The 17752-nt window shown below is 48.4% G+C and overlaps 1 protein-coding gene across 3 annotated transcripts in view; it reads right to left on the bottom strand.

Moving 5' to 3' along the window:
• Positions 1–420: 420 nt before the first annotated feature.
• Positions 421–17752, bottom strand: part of YTHDC1 (YTH domain containing 1) — a 48913-nt gene continuing 31581 nt past the window's right edge. For 2 of the 3 annotated variants that reach the window (XM_038758744.1, XM_038758745.1), the window contains 11 exons: positions 17005–17099; positions 14138–14246; positions 13934–14051; positions 11292–11376; positions 10115–10281; positions 7160–7242; positions 5885–5921; positions 5750–5789; positions 5591–5653; positions 3898–4032; positions 421–1489 (listed from right to left, as the gene is read on the bottom strand). In XM_038758744.1, the coding sequence (XP_038614672.1) occupies positions 1265–1489; positions 3898–4032; positions 5591–5653; positions 5750–5789; positions 5885–5921; positions 7160–7242; positions 10115–10281; positions 11292–11376; positions 13934–14051; positions 14138–14246; positions 17005–17099 (1157 nt within the window). In that variant the 3' untranslated portion in view covers positions 421–1264. Of the gene's footprint in view, positions 1490–3897; positions 4033–5590; positions 5654–5749; positions 5814–5884; positions 5922–7159; positions 7243–10114; positions 10282–11291; positions 11377–13933; positions 14052–14137; positions 14247–17004; positions 17100–17752 lie in introns of all 3 variants that reach the window. The other variant, XM_038758743.1, reaches the window with a different exon arrangement.

The following is a 17752-nucleotide window of genomic DNA, read 5'->3' as shown; positions in this document are numbered from 1 at the left end:
AGTGGGGGGGACAAGGGAAAAACTCGTGGGGTCTTCGAGAACCACGAGCTAAAGGAGCCAGTGCTGTAATGGGGCTATAAAAACAGGCCCGCAATATACTCAAGGATGGGAGGCTAGAATAGTTTACAAAATAAAAAATAATAAAGATCAATCAATAGCATTAATTAGGCACCCGAGTGCTAAGCACCTGGGTGAGCATGATAGAAGCAAGTCGCATGCGGGCTGGAAAGAAGTGATTCTCGAGGCTCTGAAAATTGGAAAAGAGAAAAAAATGTTCCATCCTCCTCTTGAAATTCACCTGAGAAAATCCTAGACGTCGATGGCCATTCAGAGCTCAGCGGTCTCTGCCCTCTGATTTACACACACCCTTCAGGCGGAAGGACAGCACGGCTTTTAAGAAGTCGAGAGGAAACCAGAGGGTCGATCTTTACCAGTTTATTTTTATACAAAAATGGTAGCGATGTAGGATACGGGACTGTCTTCTGTGACCACACGCAGGTCGGGAACACTCCAAACCAATGTGTACATTTCTGAGGCGGCCAAACAACAGCCTTGGCCAAAACGCCATTCGAACATAGGAAGGTTCTCTTTAAAAAGGTTAAAAATCTGGTATCCGTCACGTCTTCGTAATATTGCTTTCATCATTGAAGACTGGAAAAAGTAAAAAATAAATGAGTGACTTTACAGGGCGCTTAGAAAAAAAAAATAAAAGAGGAGAAAAAAACTAAGAGGCTGCTACAACAATGCCATCCCATCAAACCATCATACTTCAACGTTTTTGCATCCTTCATAGCAGCATAATTTTCATAGAACCGTGGGGCAGCTACATGTGGGGAAACATCAAAGCAAAACATTATGGCAGTTATCTCATCAATCTCCAAAAATCAAACGGAAAAAAAAAATCCCTGTGATGCAAATCCCTACACACTGGAGGAACACTTACAGAAAAGCAATCGGTATCTACATTCTCTCCTGTTTCCCATCCTGCCCCAATAAAAGCGTCAATTCCGACGTCAACTCTGTGCATTGCGTTTTTTTTTGTTTTTCCCTTTCCTTTTTTTTGGCTGATTTGAGATTTTTCTTTTCCAGTTCTTAGTATACTGCATGCTTGGAACAAAGGGGGTCAGAATAAATCCTTCTACACAATGAACTCATAAAGAGACAGCTGAAAATAAATTTACTACTTGTAAACACACAAAAAAAATACAAGATTTGCTGTTGCTCCGAAACGACGGGGGGGTGGGGGGGGGCCCCTCCGGCTGGATTATCTCCGGTATCGTCCTCTCTCCCCTCGGTCTCTGTCCCGGTCGCCTAATCGCTCCCTCTCCCTGTCGCGATCGCGGCCTCTGTCGCGCTCTCTGTCTCTTCGGTTGTCCCGCGGCCGGTCTCGCTCCCGCTCCCTGTCCCGCTCCCGGGGCCGGCTCCTCCGCCCGCTGACGACCGCCTGGGTGCGGCGGAGGAAGTCGTCCACACGCATGTCGTAGTCGTGCTGAAGGGGAGAGAGAACGTGCTCCGGTCAGGGGCCGGCGGGACTCAGTTAGTCGTTGCCGGGGCGAAGGGGAGGGGGCAGCCGCAGGCCCGCCGTTGATGGCCGATGCCCAGGAAAGGGCACGTCTGTGTATACGTATGTTTGTACATATTTATTCTACTTATTTTATTTTGTTAATATGTTTTGTTTTGTTCTCTGTCTCCTCCTTCTAGACTGTGAGCCCACTGTTGGGTAGGGACCGTCTCTAGATGTTGCCAACTTGGACTTCCCAAGTGCTTAGCACAGTGCTCTACGCGCTCAATAAATACGATTGAATGAATGAATGAATGAATGAATGAATGGTGGCCAGCAGCCCCGGGAGACCCGCTCCAGGCGAGTCGTCCCCTGGGAGAACCCGCCCTTTACCAGCTCTCGCCGTCCCTACACAATGTACACACACCCCTACACATCCCTGGGAGAAGCAGCGTGGCTCAGTGGAAAGAGCCCGGGTTTGGGAGTCAGAGGTCATGGGTTCTAATCCCGGCTCCGCCACTAATCAGCTGTGTGACTTTGGGCAAGTCACTTCACTTCTCTGGGCCTCCGTTCCCTCATCTGGAAAATGGGGATAAAGACTGTGTGCCCCATGTGGGACAACATGATTACCTTGTATCTTTCCCAGCACTTAGAACAGTGCTTGGCACATAGTAAGCACTTAACAAATACCAAAATTATTATTATTATTATTATTATCCCTCTGAGGCCCCAGATGGACGTCGGCCTTGCCACACCCCGCCTCGGTACGGTTGGGGTGGAGGGGATGACTGAAGTCTCCGGCGGCCAGGCTCCACACATCTGGCGCCCTGTCTTCTCCAGACCCCGCTTCTAACTGACAGGCCGATACCACCGCCCCCGTCCTGGCTTTCAAAAATCCATCATCGGGTCCCCCCGACTGCTGCCCGTCCTCACCACCCTTGCTGCTTGGGCACCTGTTCTCCTGCAACCAGTCACATCTTCTTTCTGTTACACCAAATCCTCTCTTTCACCAGATCTGCCCTGAAACCAACCCGAACAGCCAACTGCTACTGATGGATAATAATAATAATTGCGGGATTTGTTAAGAGAGCACTACGTGCCAGGCACCCAAGTGCGAGCAAACCAAATTGGACAGTCTCTGTCCCACAAGGGGCTCAGTTTTCATCCTCATCACACAGATGAGGTAACTGAGGCACAAAGAAGTTAAGTGACTTGCCCAAGGAGGTAACAGGCACAAAGAAGTTAACTGACTTGTCCAAGGTCACACAAGAGACAGGTGGCAGAGCCAGAATTAGAACTCAGGTCCTCTGGCTGTTGCTCTTCCAGATACGGCACACTGCTCCTCAGACTTTATGGATAGGGCGGACGAGAATGCGGAAAAGATGAGGGGCAAGACGTGTGTGTGTGTGTGTGTGTGTGTGTACATATTTCTGACTCAAACTTACTGGTGAACCCAATTTGCAACATTCACCAATGAATATGTTTGATCCCTTTTGTTTAAGCCCCCCTGAAATGTGCAAGCCAACCTCCTCTTTCCTCTCAAAGGTTACAGCTTGCCAAGACAATCCCCAGGCGCCAATTTCCCGTTCGGGGATCGCGCATTCCCTTTGAAGGCTGTGCAGCCTTTGGTCAGGGAAGTGAGACATAATGGTTTCTTTTCCAGCGTACCACAAAATGATTGAACTTGAGCTCTCTCGGTGTTGTTACGGAAGCAGGGTTCTCCTGCAAAATTGTGCTCTGAAAATCTCAGTGGCACAAGAAAAATTGCCATGGGCTAAATTCGGAAGATGCGTGACAACTCTTCTGCCTGGCTGAAGCAAGGCGCTTGATTTCTGATCTTTCAGCACTAAGGAGGTGTCCTGGCTCTCCCACCAAACCCACTCTGAATCACTATTCACCAGTGAACGGTCGCAGAAGCCACCAGATTGCATCCTGCTGCGGACCTTTTTTGGGAGGGGGGCAGCTAGAAATCAGGAGGGGACCTTTAACCCACTCCATTCTGGCTACTAGCAAGAAGCTCCAGTAGAGTTTGGGGACTACTTCATTTTTCTGGGCAGCCCTCACAACAAAACTCGAGCGTGTTGGATAAACAGATGGAGAGACGGACCAAAGACCGCATTTCCACCTGCTCATCTGAGAAACTTGCCCACGGGGAGAAACCCCTGTCAAGAAAAGTGAGGGAGAGACTTCTTGGGAGGAATTTTAGCGGGGCTGAAAAGAAGCCCCAATGGGGAGATTAGGATTAAAACAGGTAAAGAGGGGAAAATTCACTCCCAAGCGAAGCCCACAGAGAAAACACCAGGTGGTCTGCAGCCCCCTATCTTCAAACCCCTCAAGTCCAGCTTCTTCTGCAGAATTCTCCCCTCCGCGCCCCCCTTGACCCGGTGTGCACTTACTACTCGTTTGTCCCGGTATCTTGCTTCATGGGGCACCGGGTGATGTCCAGAATAGGGAGGGTGGGCTTGAGGGGGCGGAGCATGGTGTTGATAATAAGGGTGATGAGGAGGTTGTTCCATTCCCGGATACGGGGGCTAAAACAAAAACATTTTAGTTTCGGTCAGTTGAAACACAGTCATGATAGATCCCTTAACTGCAACCAAATGGGGCTTCATCCAAAAAAGAAAAAGCAAAAAAGGGGGGGGGGGGAGGGATGAGCACTCCACCGCCTTCCAAAGCACACACTTAAATGGCGAGTGTGCCAAGACAATGTTCACCTTCAAAGACAGATTCTTTCCCCTTCCTCCCTTTGACTGACATCATTTTGAAGGATGCTCTCCCCACGTTATCCGGCATCAGGGGGACTGAAAACAGCCAGAAGACAGCTTCAAATGGTTGGAATCCAACGACACAAGGATGACAGACTGGGATTCCAACGGGCCAGATTCCTTTCATCTGCCTCCGTTAAGAGATTTTTTTTCTCCCCCCAAACGTCCACTTTCACTACTGCGACAGCCGTACATTCCGCCAGCACCTCAGACATTGGGCCCGGACACTTTCCAGGACTAATCCAAACAACGACAGAGGATGCGGGAAAGAAACTGTGGGCAGATATGTACGGATCTTTATACGTTATAAATTATTTAATCGTCACAATTTTTTAACGGTATTTGTTAAGCACTGAGGTAGATATGAAGTAATCAGGTCAGACAGAGTCCGCGTCCCACATGCAGCTCACAGCCTTTACGGATGACCTAACTGAGGCAGAGAAGTTAACTGACTTGCCCAAGGTCACGCAGCAGAGGAGTGGAGGAGGCAGGATTAGAACCCAGGTCCTTCTAGCTCCCAGGCCGATGCTCTATCCACTAGGCCACGCTGCTTCAATGTCTCTCCCTTTTAGTTGGTAAGCTCGTTGTGGGCTGGGAACGTGTCTGCCAGTTCTGACGCTGCTGTACTTTCCCAAGTGCTTGGCACAGTGGTCTGCACTAAGTGCTCAATAAGCAGCGTGGCTTAGTGGAAAGAGCCCGGGCTTGGGAGTCAGAGGTCGTGGGTTCGAATCCCAGCTCCGCCACTTGTCTGCTGTGTGACTTGGGCAAGCCACTTGACTTTTCAGAGCCTCGGTGACCTCATCTGTAAAATGGGGATGACGACTGTGAGCCCCTTGTGGGACAACTCCATTACCTTGTATCTACCCCAGTGCTTGGCACATAGTAAGCGCTTAACAAATACCATAATAATAATGATAATAATAATGATAAATATCACTGATGATAACGATAGCATCAACCTCCCCGGCCTAGTCTCCTTTCAAATCGAGCCTTAGCACGAGTGACGTACGGTCTCCGGCCCGCTGGACTCACTCGCTCCGGTCAGGACTACACTTGTCCCGTCCCAGAACCTGACAGAGGTCGAGGATGATGATGATGATGATGGCATTCGTTAAGCGCTTACTATGTGCCAAGCACTGTTCGTAGTAAGTAGGAGGCGAATCTCCTAGAGAAACTGGTTATTAAAAGCCCACGCGCCACGAAACGTGGATTTCATTTAGGAGCCCACGGCATCCACGAAAGTGTGCGGAAACCCAAAATGCAATCGGCAGAGCAAGTTAAGCGAAATACTTCCAAGAGAAACAAGAGCACAGACAATACCAACCATTCCCTGCCATGGCGGCGGTGGTCCCATGTTGTGAAATTCTCGCACGTAATCATTGTAGGACTGAAACGGAAGATGGGAGTCAGTATCCGGCAGGGCGCCCGCCACGGCATTAGAAACCCGGTGCAGATGCCCCGTGAAAAATGGACAACAACTTACCCCATTTAAAAACACATCCCGGCGGACTCCTGAAAATCGTCTGTTGGGAATAAGATTGGTGAAACTAAATTCAGGTAATGCGTAAGCCAGTTCCCAGAATGAAGTGCAAATGGAATCAAAACGAACCCAACTTACCTATCAACTTCTTGATACCGTGGATCCTTTATATACCCTGTTCAAATATCAAGTATTTCGGTAAATCAAATTTAGAAAAGGCTGGTGTAGCAAGATTCCTGTTACTAATCCTCTTCCATTTCACTTCTTGCGGTGAAATCCCCACTACCTGCTCGCTGCCCAGTCTAGCTTCCACGGGTTCTCTGAGCTGCCTCGATCCTAGGTACTAAATAAATACGTACGTATAACCTTTCCATAAGAGGGGCATCCTGTGAAAGGATGGTTTGGAATGAGCTCTTAGGTGAGGACTCTAATTCATACCACTCCGGCCCAGAGTTACGAGCAGGGGCCTTCTCTGTGGCAAGGACGGAAGCAGGAATGCACTTCTTTTGAACACTCTAATGAGAGGTCATCTAGTAAGCGCTCGATAAATACGATTGAATGAATGAACACAGCAAAAGAAATCACTGACCTCTTTTACAGGGGCTTCAAGTTTCAGATAACAGAAACACCGACACTGTAAGCTCGCTGTGGGCCGGGAATGTGTCTGTTTATTGTTGTGCTGTACTCTCTCAAACTCTTAGTGCAGTGCTCTGCACACAGTAAGTGCTGAATACATATGAATGAACGAATGGATAAAAAATATGTGTAATGAATGTGGAATGGAATATTCCAAAAGAAAAGCTGTGGCTATGTAGTTGTACCCTAAGCGCAGCCAATTAAAAAGAAAACCCAAAACGAAGAAAACTGTCATGCATGCCTCAATTCACTTGCTCTGGGATACGTCCCTTTGGTCATTTCCACTTCTCATAAGCTTTCTCATTGCCCTGACCAACTCTAAAAAATATGTCCCAAAGATTCCACGTCCTGCAGCTGACTACACTGACTCAAGAACTCCGGAGCACTTTACCAGATAACGATTAACCTGGGAGACCGCCAAATCTTCCAAAAATTCCAGCAAGTTCCACCTAGCTCCCCGCTCCAAAATACAACCTTATTTTTAAAGCACTGCCTAAAATAAGGAAACAGGATGGCTCGGTCAGCTCTCAACATTTGGTTTCATTCCTCATGATGGAAAACCTTCCTCTCTGGACTGTAAGTTCCTTGTGGGCAGGGAACGAGTAGTAGTTCTGCCATAGTGTATTTTCTCAAGCGTTTAGTACAGTGCTCCCGCATGTAGTAAGTGCTGGGTAGATCCCATTGATTAAGAGTCCCGTTCTTAAGAAGAGCTATTCTCATAAGCCATTTAAAAATAAAAAAGAAAGCATCGTATCTGCATGATGGCAAGATATTAACCTGGTCTTTGGTGAAACTCAGGGGGATAGTCAATCCTTGGTTTCTTTCTGCTGTTATGAATATCATAATCTTCTGGTCGACGCCTACACAAATTAGACACATTAGACATTAAGAAGAAAACTGCACGGAAAATAGCACAGCAGAACATTGGAATAGGAAAAAGCGCAACGTCCGGCATCCCTCTGTTTCCGTTAGAGATTACCTCTCCTGTCCCCGCTGGCTCCAAACCAAGCCGGCTAAAGTTTCTGACTCCGGTTGGCTTCCCCGAGCTCCTCGACTACCGCCGCCAACCAACCCACCCTTCTATCTGGCTGTCTGAACCGGCTAGGGTGAGTTACCCATTGCTCCGCTACCTTCCTGAGCTGGAAAAGAGCAGCTGGCCCGGGGCGCGCCTAGACAAATTTGAGGTCCTGAGAAAGGGCGGCCCCTGACCTGTGGCCCGCAGTCGCCTTTTCACCCTGAACTCTCATGCCGCCGCATTCTAGCTTCCTTCCTCCTGCCCGGATGGCTACGTCTGTCCGGATCGGAGCTCTCCGCTTCCCTCACCAAGGCCCACCGACACAATCGGTGTAGACGGGTAGACACAATCGCCCCGTTGCTTGGCAACGGGGCACACGGCCTCACATGCTCAATCGGGGTCCCGATGTAAGATTCCGTCACCTCAGACTTGCACTAAAAACTTCCTCTTTAACGGAACGGACTCGACGTCCCGGGAAACGTGCCGCTGCCCTCTCCAAACGCTGAGGGGGCGGCCGCGGGGGACACCCTCGGACGGGTGCCAGCTTGGGGGGAGACCCGCTCGTGGGCGGCCCGCCGGGAGCGCCCGATTGATACCATCGAATGAGCAACTGATGAGCTCGATACGCGGCAGGGCCTCCAAGGAGGCCACAAGCACCAATTTACGCCCCTGCGAGACGCTCAAATTCTGGAACCCGGGCAGGAGATACCTCACTCAACACACTTCCGCTCTAGCTCCTAAGTTAACCATTCTTCCTAACGGGGCATCGAGTCGGTGGATACAGCCCCACCGAGAGAAGATGCGCTGCACTGGGCTGGCGGGGACTGGTAACGAGAACTCGGCGGGGCAGACATATAAAAAAGAATAACCTACGCTCGGCATCCAAATACAGTCTGATCTTCCCGCGTCCACGTTTGGGTAACCAAAGCAGTTAACAATATTCCAAACTCGTACTATTTGAGCCACAGAAGCTCTAGCACGCCCAGCGACGCTCCACCACGGGGGCACTCCCTTTCGTCTGGACTAGCTCCCCGTCCCGCGCCCCCGTTTCCAATCCTCAGCGACTCGAACCGGAGCTCGGGTTCAGTTTTCTTCGAGAGGGAGCCCGCGCCTTTCCCGTCCTTCAACACCGCCCCCGCCGCCCCCCGTCCCGCCGACCGAACCGACCGAACAGAGCAGTTGCGTCCACGGCGGAGGAGGTGAAGAGAAGGAAAAGCTGGTGTAAAGAATAAACATACCGCTTTCTTGTAGTTTGGGGAGGGCATTTACGACCGGTATAAAACATGAGAGTGACAGTTCACATAGCAGTCCAACTACTGCCTTTTAAGCTGAGCGCCTCCGCCGTCAACGGCTCAGAGGCCCCGGCGGGCTGGAGGAAGGTGTGGTGGAGAGAGAGGTCTAGTTTGCAGTCCATTGCAAAACTGAGGTCAAAAAAACTTCACGGGCACATGCTTTTATTGCACTGGAAACCTCTTAGCTTAAAACTTGCAAAGCCATCTCGGTGCTCAGTCCTTTTAGGCCAAAGGAAAGGGGAGGGCGGGGCGGGGCAGGCGGCCGGGTTTCCCTCCTACCTGCTCCCCGGGGCGGCCCGGCCCGGATAAGCTCAAAAGACCCCAGGGGAGGGGTTCCCCCGCTGGACCTCAGGACCTACCCCCGGACGTCGCCACCCAAAGGAAACCGAACCACGGGTCTCGGCCCCGCGAACCCCACATCCGACAGTCTTTAGCGGGCAACTTTACGTTTAGCTGAATGAGTGGATGAGGGGGGCCGGGGAGAGAGGTGCTTTTGGCGGAAGGGCTTATATATCAGTCCAATTCTGGAACCGCTCAGCCCCCCTTTTCCTGGGAAACGCGCTTTAGTTCATAGAGCAGTGGTCACTGACCATGGCGATCCTCTACAAGCACTTTTTACAGTCCACAGGTGCATCTGGACAGCTCGGAGACACAGACACAGCAACAGCCATTCTTTAGGGTTGTTGCCGGGTCTCCCAGGGCCACTTGCTCCCCTCTGCACAAGAACCTACTGCTTTCAGAAGCTCAGCCCGTTGTGTGCTTTCAGCGGTTACATGTTAGACAATATCTGGCCACGGGGCGAACGCATCCCCCGGTGATTTAATGGCAAACAGTCCCAATAAGGATCCTCTTGAAAAGCAAAATAAATTTAAAATAGCGATCCTCAAAATGAGGTGGCATCTTCGGAAAAAAGGATTAGCGCTCCTTTATAAGAGTCCCATATCTGATAAGGCTTATCCAGAGACACACCTAGAAGAAAAGGCTTGGGACAAAATGTTAACACATTTTTGGCATTTAGAAACTTCCTCTTCCTCCACCTAGCCTGAGACAGATTTCAACGAGCCTACCTCCTTGCACATTTACACACCGCAAGATCTGGATGGAAGCTAGGCTAAGCGGAAACTGGTCATTGACTCTTTGGCATTTATTTTCTGCATAAGGCAAGATCCCCATTTTCCTCTTGAAAAAAACGCCTGAGACTGGGAGTGACCACGGGAAATCCTCAAGGAAGCCACAGACCAGTCCATGCAGCTTGATTTGAGGATTTGGTTTTTTTTTTTCCTCTCTCTCTCTCTTTCTCTCTCTTTCTCTCTCTCTCTCTCTCTCTCTCTTCTTGACCGCAGGGCAAACTTTTGGCGAATCAAATTCCTCCATCATGTTATTCTGACACAAGTGCCTATTATCAGTCCAAAGAACGTTTCTAACCTTCCCACATCCCGGACTGGGTCTCGGCGGGACGGACGTCCTCTTGAGCGGGGCTGTGAATGCAGTCTTCTCTTGTGGCGCATTTTATGAATGACCTGATACAAGTCAATACTTTCGTCGGGGGGGAATAGAAGGCAAAGCTGGCTCCCACATTCGAGTTCAATTTCCTGGAATGGGAAAGGAGCGGTTTTACAAGCGGGGAAATAACGGGGCCTCGCACTTGACAGATCTTTCCCCCCGGGAGGACAAAGATGGGCCCCCGGGGCCCGGCTGGCTCAGTTGAGAGTTGCCCTTCGTGGCCGACGGGCTGCTATCATCAGACCGGGCACGGGCCGACTTCCCGCTGCCGCCGCGTTGAAGGGCAAGCCCCCCGGGGACTCGCCTCGGTTCACCGCACGGTTCGCGGCCGGAGGCTCTGTCCAGTCATCGAATTCGGAGTGAACAGGGCCGAGAGCTGTGAGACAAAATGCCAAGGCCGGGTCCCCGTCTCCTACAAGCAGCAGGAACGATAAAGGCTTCCGCCGTGACAGAGCGGATCCATCTGCTATGACTCGAAAATTGTCTAGCTGGCGAGCGGCGGGGCCGCGAGAAACTTACGGTGCGATCGCTGTGCATTTATACATTGATCCCTTTGTACTAATCTCTGGCAACTCTTACGGAGCGTAAACAGATTTCCGTAAGAGGCACGAGTTTTGCATTGGAATACTGTTTTACCTAAGGAAGAATCATCATACACATAAGCAGCCTCTTTTTATCTTACCCATTTTGAATTCATTTGGGCACGTCGGGTAATTCAAATGGCAAACATGAACTCATGATGGCAGAGCCACTGCACCTCTCAATCTTCAAAGAAATGGAACAACTCGATTCGATCGGTCACGTTTTTCCTTCTAAAAATATCATTCCTAGAACTCATAGGCTTTATACGCATTTTGGCTGGTAGCCATGATGACGTTCAAGTCTAATCCAGAAGATGTCCCATTAGGTTCTTTATTCTAAGAGCTCATTCTTTATCTTATTTCACTCTCGGTTGAGAATTTTACAGCTGTTCTCCCCTTTATAACAATGGCAACGAGACCAACAAGAATGGATTTTTAAGGTGTCAAGCTGAACGGTGACCATTTCTGCTTTCCCTCCCCCAGCAACCCTCAGAAAACACAGCTTAAAACTGACGAACCTGTCCATCGCGCCCGATCTTTACTGGCTTATGTTCATTCCAAGGATTGGTGAGGTGAGCGGATTTAGTGAAGGGCAATTCACGCCTAAATACAAAAACATCGTTTTTATTATTCCGCTCATGGCATTAACAAAAGACCTAGAACAGAATGAATAATGATGATGATAATAATAATAATGGCATTTCTTAAGCACTTACTATGAGCCAAGCACCGTTCTAAGCGCCGGGACAGATACAAGGTAAGCAGGTTGTCCCACGTGGGGCTCACAGTCTAAATCCCCATTTTACAGATGAGGTAACAGGCACAGAGAAGTTCAAGTGGCTTGCCCAAGGTCACACGGCAGACAAGTGGTGGAGGCGGGATTAGAACCCATCTCCTCGGACTCCCAAGCCCGTGCTCTTTCCACTAAGCCATGCTGCTTCTCCTAAGCATAACGATGCCTCAGATTTTGGGGAGGGTGGTGGAAGAGGTGGGGCTGGGGAGGGGAGAATTCAAATCATTCCTGCTTCAGGTTATAATAATAATAATGATGGCATTTATTAAGCGCTTACTATGTGCAGAGCACTGTTCTAAGCGCTGGGGAGGTTACAAGGTGATCGGGTTGTCCCACGTGGGGCTCACAGTCAATCCCCCTTTTAAAGATGAGGGAACTGAGGCACAGAGAAGTTAAGTGACTTGCCCCAAGTTACACAGCTGACAATTGGCAGAGCCGGGATTTGAACCCATGACCTCTGACTCCAAAGCCCGGGCTCTTTCCACTGAGCCACGCTGTAAGAGGTTTAGCAGTAAAAACCCACTGCTCATGACAGTGAAGAAAAAACTAAGCACTCAAAAATCCCATTTATGATAAAGGAGAAAAATCCAAAGTCATAGAGAAACCGAAAACCCAACATTATTTTAGTGTGAAAGCACAAGAGGTGATTGTAATGTTCAAATTATCTGCAAAGTTCCACAATTTCAGGTATCCTCACATTTCCACCACTCGTTTTTAGGAATTATAAGAACTTACCAGCAGATGTATGCATCTTTCCACAGTTTTTTGAGATTAAAAACTGCAGTGTTTCCCCAGTTCTGTAGGAAGCCTTATACTGAGAAAACACAGCCATTGTCTGATGTACCTTAGGCGACCGAATGAGGGTGAGAAACAACCTCCTCTACACAAATAACTCCCTACCCTCCAACAAACCCGACAGTTTCAAGTTCCTTCCTTACCAAATGTTTTTTCGGAGAAAGGCGCCAAGAGGGAAACTGACTTGATTCTTGCCTCCTCTCCTAGTCTAGCGTGCTTGTTGGAAAGGCAACTGAATGGGGGTGGAGGGAAGCCAGGAACGCTCGGGAAATAGGAAACTGCAAATAAGGCACTTTGGTGCCTGGGCTTATGCTCGCCGGCTAATTTGCGCTAGTTCTGTTTTTCCCTTTAGACGAAAAATCCCCATGTAATCCCCAGTCTTCTAGACTGTGAGCCCGCTGTTCAGTCGGGGCCATCTCTATATGTTGCCAACTTGTACTTCCCAAGCGCTTAGTACAGTGCTCTGCACACAGCAAGCGCTCAATAAATACGATTGAATGAATGAATGAATATAAAAGAGACTGGGCCCACCATCCCGCTCTAGACAGAATGGACACATCCACAAAGGACAAAGCAGTGCTTTTCCCCCACCCAAATTAAAAAAAAAAATTCAGACTTCCACTATTAGAATTTGCCCTCTAAATCGGGGTACTGGGAAGCAGCTGCCAAAGGACATCCGGAGGGGCTCAAAGCTGCGTGTTTGAGCTTGTGACGATATGTTCTCACGCGTGTCCGGTTTAACAAGGAGTCCAGGGACTCCAGACCTCCTTCATGCCGCCCCACCCCACTACGCATTAACTTAATGGCGAGGGGGTACGTTTAAGTTTGCTACATTCATTTTTTTCCTCCCAAAAAACCTCTTCCAAAATGATTCCACACAGACCCAGAGAGTAAATATCTGAATTATCACCAAACAGGCCATTCAGTTGTTGGCCTATCGTGTATTCTACCACTGTACTCTCCTAGGTGCTTAGTGCAGTGCTCTGCACACAGAAGGTGCTCAATAAACACTGCTGATTGCGTATTTTCCCGCCCAGATGGGATCGCAGGGGACGGGGGAGATTCAAAACTTTATCCGCTTCTTACTCTTCGAAAGTTTGGGTTTTGTGATCAGCCCTGGCGGGGGGGGGATGCATTTTCTGGTTCCTGCTGCTTGTTCCCAGGAATGTACTTCAAACTCGAAGTCAGCTTCGTGGATTTGGGTCCACAGACCGATGAGTGGCAGGTAACATCCAAAAGGCCTGACCACAACTTCCCACGTGGACAGATAGCTCCCTGAGAGGGTAAGATTAATTCCTACGCTGCTTTAGCCGTCGTAATTCTGGGCAACCACCGGGCAAGCTAACTGGAGAGAAGGAACTTTAACTTCAGGAGGGGAGTAACTCTGCAAGATTGGGTACGATGGCTACTGTTCCTTTCCACCTGGGTCGACCTGTTTCCTCCAAGAATATTCATAATTCTGACCCAAAGAACTAGCAGTTCACTTCCTCATTCAGGAGACCGGGCCCATGCTTAGGATGGTGAACATCAAGCTATATTTGCAGTTTAGAAGTGAGCGGTTATTTGATTCACCTGCAGATCCAGTCGATTTTAAAGACACCTCCCAGCATTTTGGCATTCATTCCTGCAGGCAGAACCCAGTGTATAGGAGACCCTCCATGGTGCGATTCTGATGACAGTCTTGCAAATCCTAAGAAAAATCAAAAATACCATCATAACGCGGTCTCGGCTACTACAGGACAGGTAGTTCACACCTGCCGAGAGTCATTTCCTTACCTTGAAATTTTCCACTCTCTCTCACAGAAAATATTAATATAACACTCCTTGCCGATCGGAATGCTGCGTTCAACTTCTTCTCATTTACTGGCAGCGTAGACCACACGCCCTTTGAAAATAATGGAAAGGACAGCAAGCGTTATTCACATTCCCCGTCTTTTCATTTACACTCCATAAGGGACGAGAGCAGGTCTATGGACTTTGCAGAAATGCCGAGGGTCACTGAACTGGGGTCTAGATTCAGAACTAGCCTTTTGAAAGCAGAAAGAGACTGACGCCTCAGAGGAAGCGATCAGGGTACGGCAAAGACGACATCGAAGTTCAGGAAAACATGGAGAGATTATTGCGGTCGAAGCTGAATTATGTTCATGACATTAGACACAGCCCAATTTGATAGCAGCTGCATAGGAAAACTGCTTGTTCATTTTACAGAGTAGTAGCTCGTTGTGGGCAGGGAATGTGTCTGTTTTATTGTTGTACTGCACTCTTCCAAATGCTTAGGACCGCCCTTGTGTACCTAGTAAGCGCTCATATTCAGGACCGCCTTAGCTAAACCAGGACATAATGTCAGGTTACATTGGTGGCTTTAAGGAGCTGTTCGATTCATTACATTAGCTAATTGGTGGTTTGGCGTGATTCACTTTTTGCGTATCCTCCTGTCTTCTGCAGTCTGCTTTTGAGAAACGATCAAGTACAGCAAAGCCTGATTTGGATTACGCTCACCTCAAGACACAAAAAGGGCAATAACCTCCCAGAAAACAAGCGACAGGGCTCAGGTGATAAGATGCAACATGGCTGATGCTCAGACACGTAAATAATACACAAATTCATCTGTTACATGAAAAAAATCTCCAGTCCTCCCTCCATCAGTATTTTTCTTATACACTCTCTCTGAAAACACTCCTCTTTAAGTAGCATTGACTTCTGAATACTCTGTTGAAATCTTTTTGAAGAAATTTATGCTTCTTTTTTTTTTAAATCCCAAAAAGGTGGATAAAGGAATGTCTGTTTCCTGGGAATTCCACTATTCCAGGGCATTCCAGAAAAGACCTCGAGTAAGAAGAGGGTGTGTGCAGAGAATAGTGAGGGGGAAAAAAACACTAGGAATGGCATTCCAGGGTCTGAGGGCAACCTCGATTCCTGACTTTGGCACGACTTGGCTACGTGTTCTGCCAGAGGCAGACTGGAGGTTTCGGTGGGACAGTTTCATGCCTCTCGCCCCATTCACGTATTCCCCTCCCACATGTGTTCTGGTCACCTCCCTCTCCCTGCACAGAAATACTCACCTGAACCAGGAAGCAGAATGAAGAGCAGGGCAGGTACCGCAAGAAAATTAGTTCTATCGGCCTCAAAGACAACTATCACTTGCTCCGGCGACGGCGGCAGCAGTGGTACCTCCCACCCGCCCCGAGCCGCCTGGCGCTTCCATTTGGACTGCTAGCATAGCTGTCCTCCCTTCAGGGCTCTGAAATACTTCAGGAGGGACCGAAGGCCGTCTCTGTCATATGCCCTGGGGTGGAGTCTCCCCTGCCTCCAGCCGACATCCTAGCTTGGATCAGCTGGGACCCATTGGAGGTAGCATGGCATGGCCGGAGTCACTCGGGGAGGCTCCTTATAGTGAGTCTTGCCCCAGGGCACCACTCCCCTCCTCCCACCTGCCCCGTCTCCCAAGCCAAGAGGACTTCTCGGGCCCGTTTTGTCCAACGGGCCTCTGGTCACACCCTCCTATTTGACGAATGGCCCGGAGATTCGGGAAGCAGCTTGGCCATCATGGGTAGGAGCAATGAGGGCCTCCCCCGTCCCCCGCCAACAGAAAGTGGGAGAGACTTCCTCTTCCCCCCAGGAGCAGATGCCTTTCCCCTCCCTCCACCTACTGATGCAAACCCCTAGCGTGAAGAGCTTGGACCATTTGGAAAAGGCACAAGGTCGAAGCCCACGGTGCAACCCAGCGGTCCCTTGATTCTTTGAATGGCTTGGAATCGACAAAAGATTATCATTAAAATGAACAACAGATTTTTATTAATGCCTGTTTTCTCCCCCTAGACTGTTAGCTCGTATGGGTAGGGAATGAGTCTGCCAACTCTCGTGTTGGATTCTCCCAAGGGTTCAGCGTAGTACTCAGCACAAAGTGCTCAATAAACTCTATTAATTGATGGATACTGACTCTTTTTGAACAGGCTAAGCAGCACAGGTGGACCTGGGAGTAAATACAGTATAGTTCCTGAAAATGTGACTGCAGATTACAATAGGCCTGAAAGGGGCCCCTGAGAGCTTGTCTATCCTTCCGTCATCCTTTACATTACGCTTCCAAAATAAGGCTTCTTTTCAGGAATCTTCAGCTGTTCAAGCCTTCCTAAAATATCTATTGCCATACTTCTAAAAAGTACATTTTGTTACTGAGTTTGGGGATTGCATATTCTGGCTCCCAGGTGTACCTAGAGTTGACTTAATGGGCCCACTCTTAGAATGAAAAGAGATCTGCTTTCACAGATTACTATTTGTCTTTGGAATGAACACAGATGTTTTTCATAAAGTTCCCAACTCCTTAAAGTGTAATTTTCATTGTTGAAGTGAAACCATGTGCTCCTTAAAAAAAAGTAGGCTGCTGCAATTTTAAAATCAAACATGATTATAGCTGTAATTTTCTTGGTTTTTCCTGTCAGAGGCAGCTACAGTAAAAACCACCTTGAAGAGGGAGAATTATTAGCATTCTGGATGATATCCTATTTTCAATCTTTAGTGATAATTCTATTTTAAGATTTTTATTCCCAATTCCCATTACATGGTCTCCTAAACCTAGGGCCTAATTCAAACCTCACCTACGTTCTCAAGATTAAAGATTCATTCTAACCAAACTGTTTTCCTACCTTGGCTTTGGCAAGAGACACATTTTCATGGTTGTTACTCTTTATGAGGAAAAATCTTGCATCCTGGAGGACATATTTAAGTTTACTGGTTTGATCTGGAAAAAGAAATCCCAAATGGATTAAAGTTAAATCACTAGCCACCGAGATACCAGACCTCCTGTCCCCAGGTAAAACATATATATATATATATATATATATATATACACACACACACATTTTTATGTAGTACAATCACCCACTCAAATCTTGATTCTAGGCAACAGAAAAAAAAAGCACAATGCAAAGCTTAAGACAAATCAAGAGCAATTTCATACAAAAGCCAATGCAACCTAGTGATGTTCCAATATAGAAATATCCAGTCTCCCTTCAATAGCTGGTAGGCGTTAGAATACCTGTTTCACTGGTTCCGCTTTTTTTTTTTAAATGGCATTTATTAAGCACTTATTACGTGCCAGGCACTGAACTAAGCACTGAGTTAAACACAAGCTAATCAGGTTGGACACGATCCATGTCCCACTTGGGGCTCACAGCCTTAATCCCCATTAAGAGAAAGCAGCGTGGCTCAGCGGAAAGAGCATGGGCTTTCGATTCAGAGATCATCGGTTCAAATCCCGGCTCCGCCACTTGTCAGCCGTGTGACTTTGGGCAAGTCACTTAACTTCTCTGTATACCTCAGTGACCTAATCTGTAAAATGGGGATGAAGACTGTGAGCCCCATGTGGGACAACCTGATCACCTTGTAAGCTCC

This window comes from Tachyglossus aculeatus, chromosome 17, assembly GCF_015852505.1.
Source record: "Tachyglossus aculeatus isolate mTacAcu1 chromosome 17, mTacAcu1.pri, whole genome shotgun sequence".
Taxonomy (NCBI): domain Eukaryota; kingdom Metazoa; phylum Chordata; class Mammalia; order Monotremata; family Tachyglossidae; genus Tachyglossus; species Tachyglossus aculeatus.
This window is presented reverse-complemented; position numbering and strand designations above follow the sequence as displayed.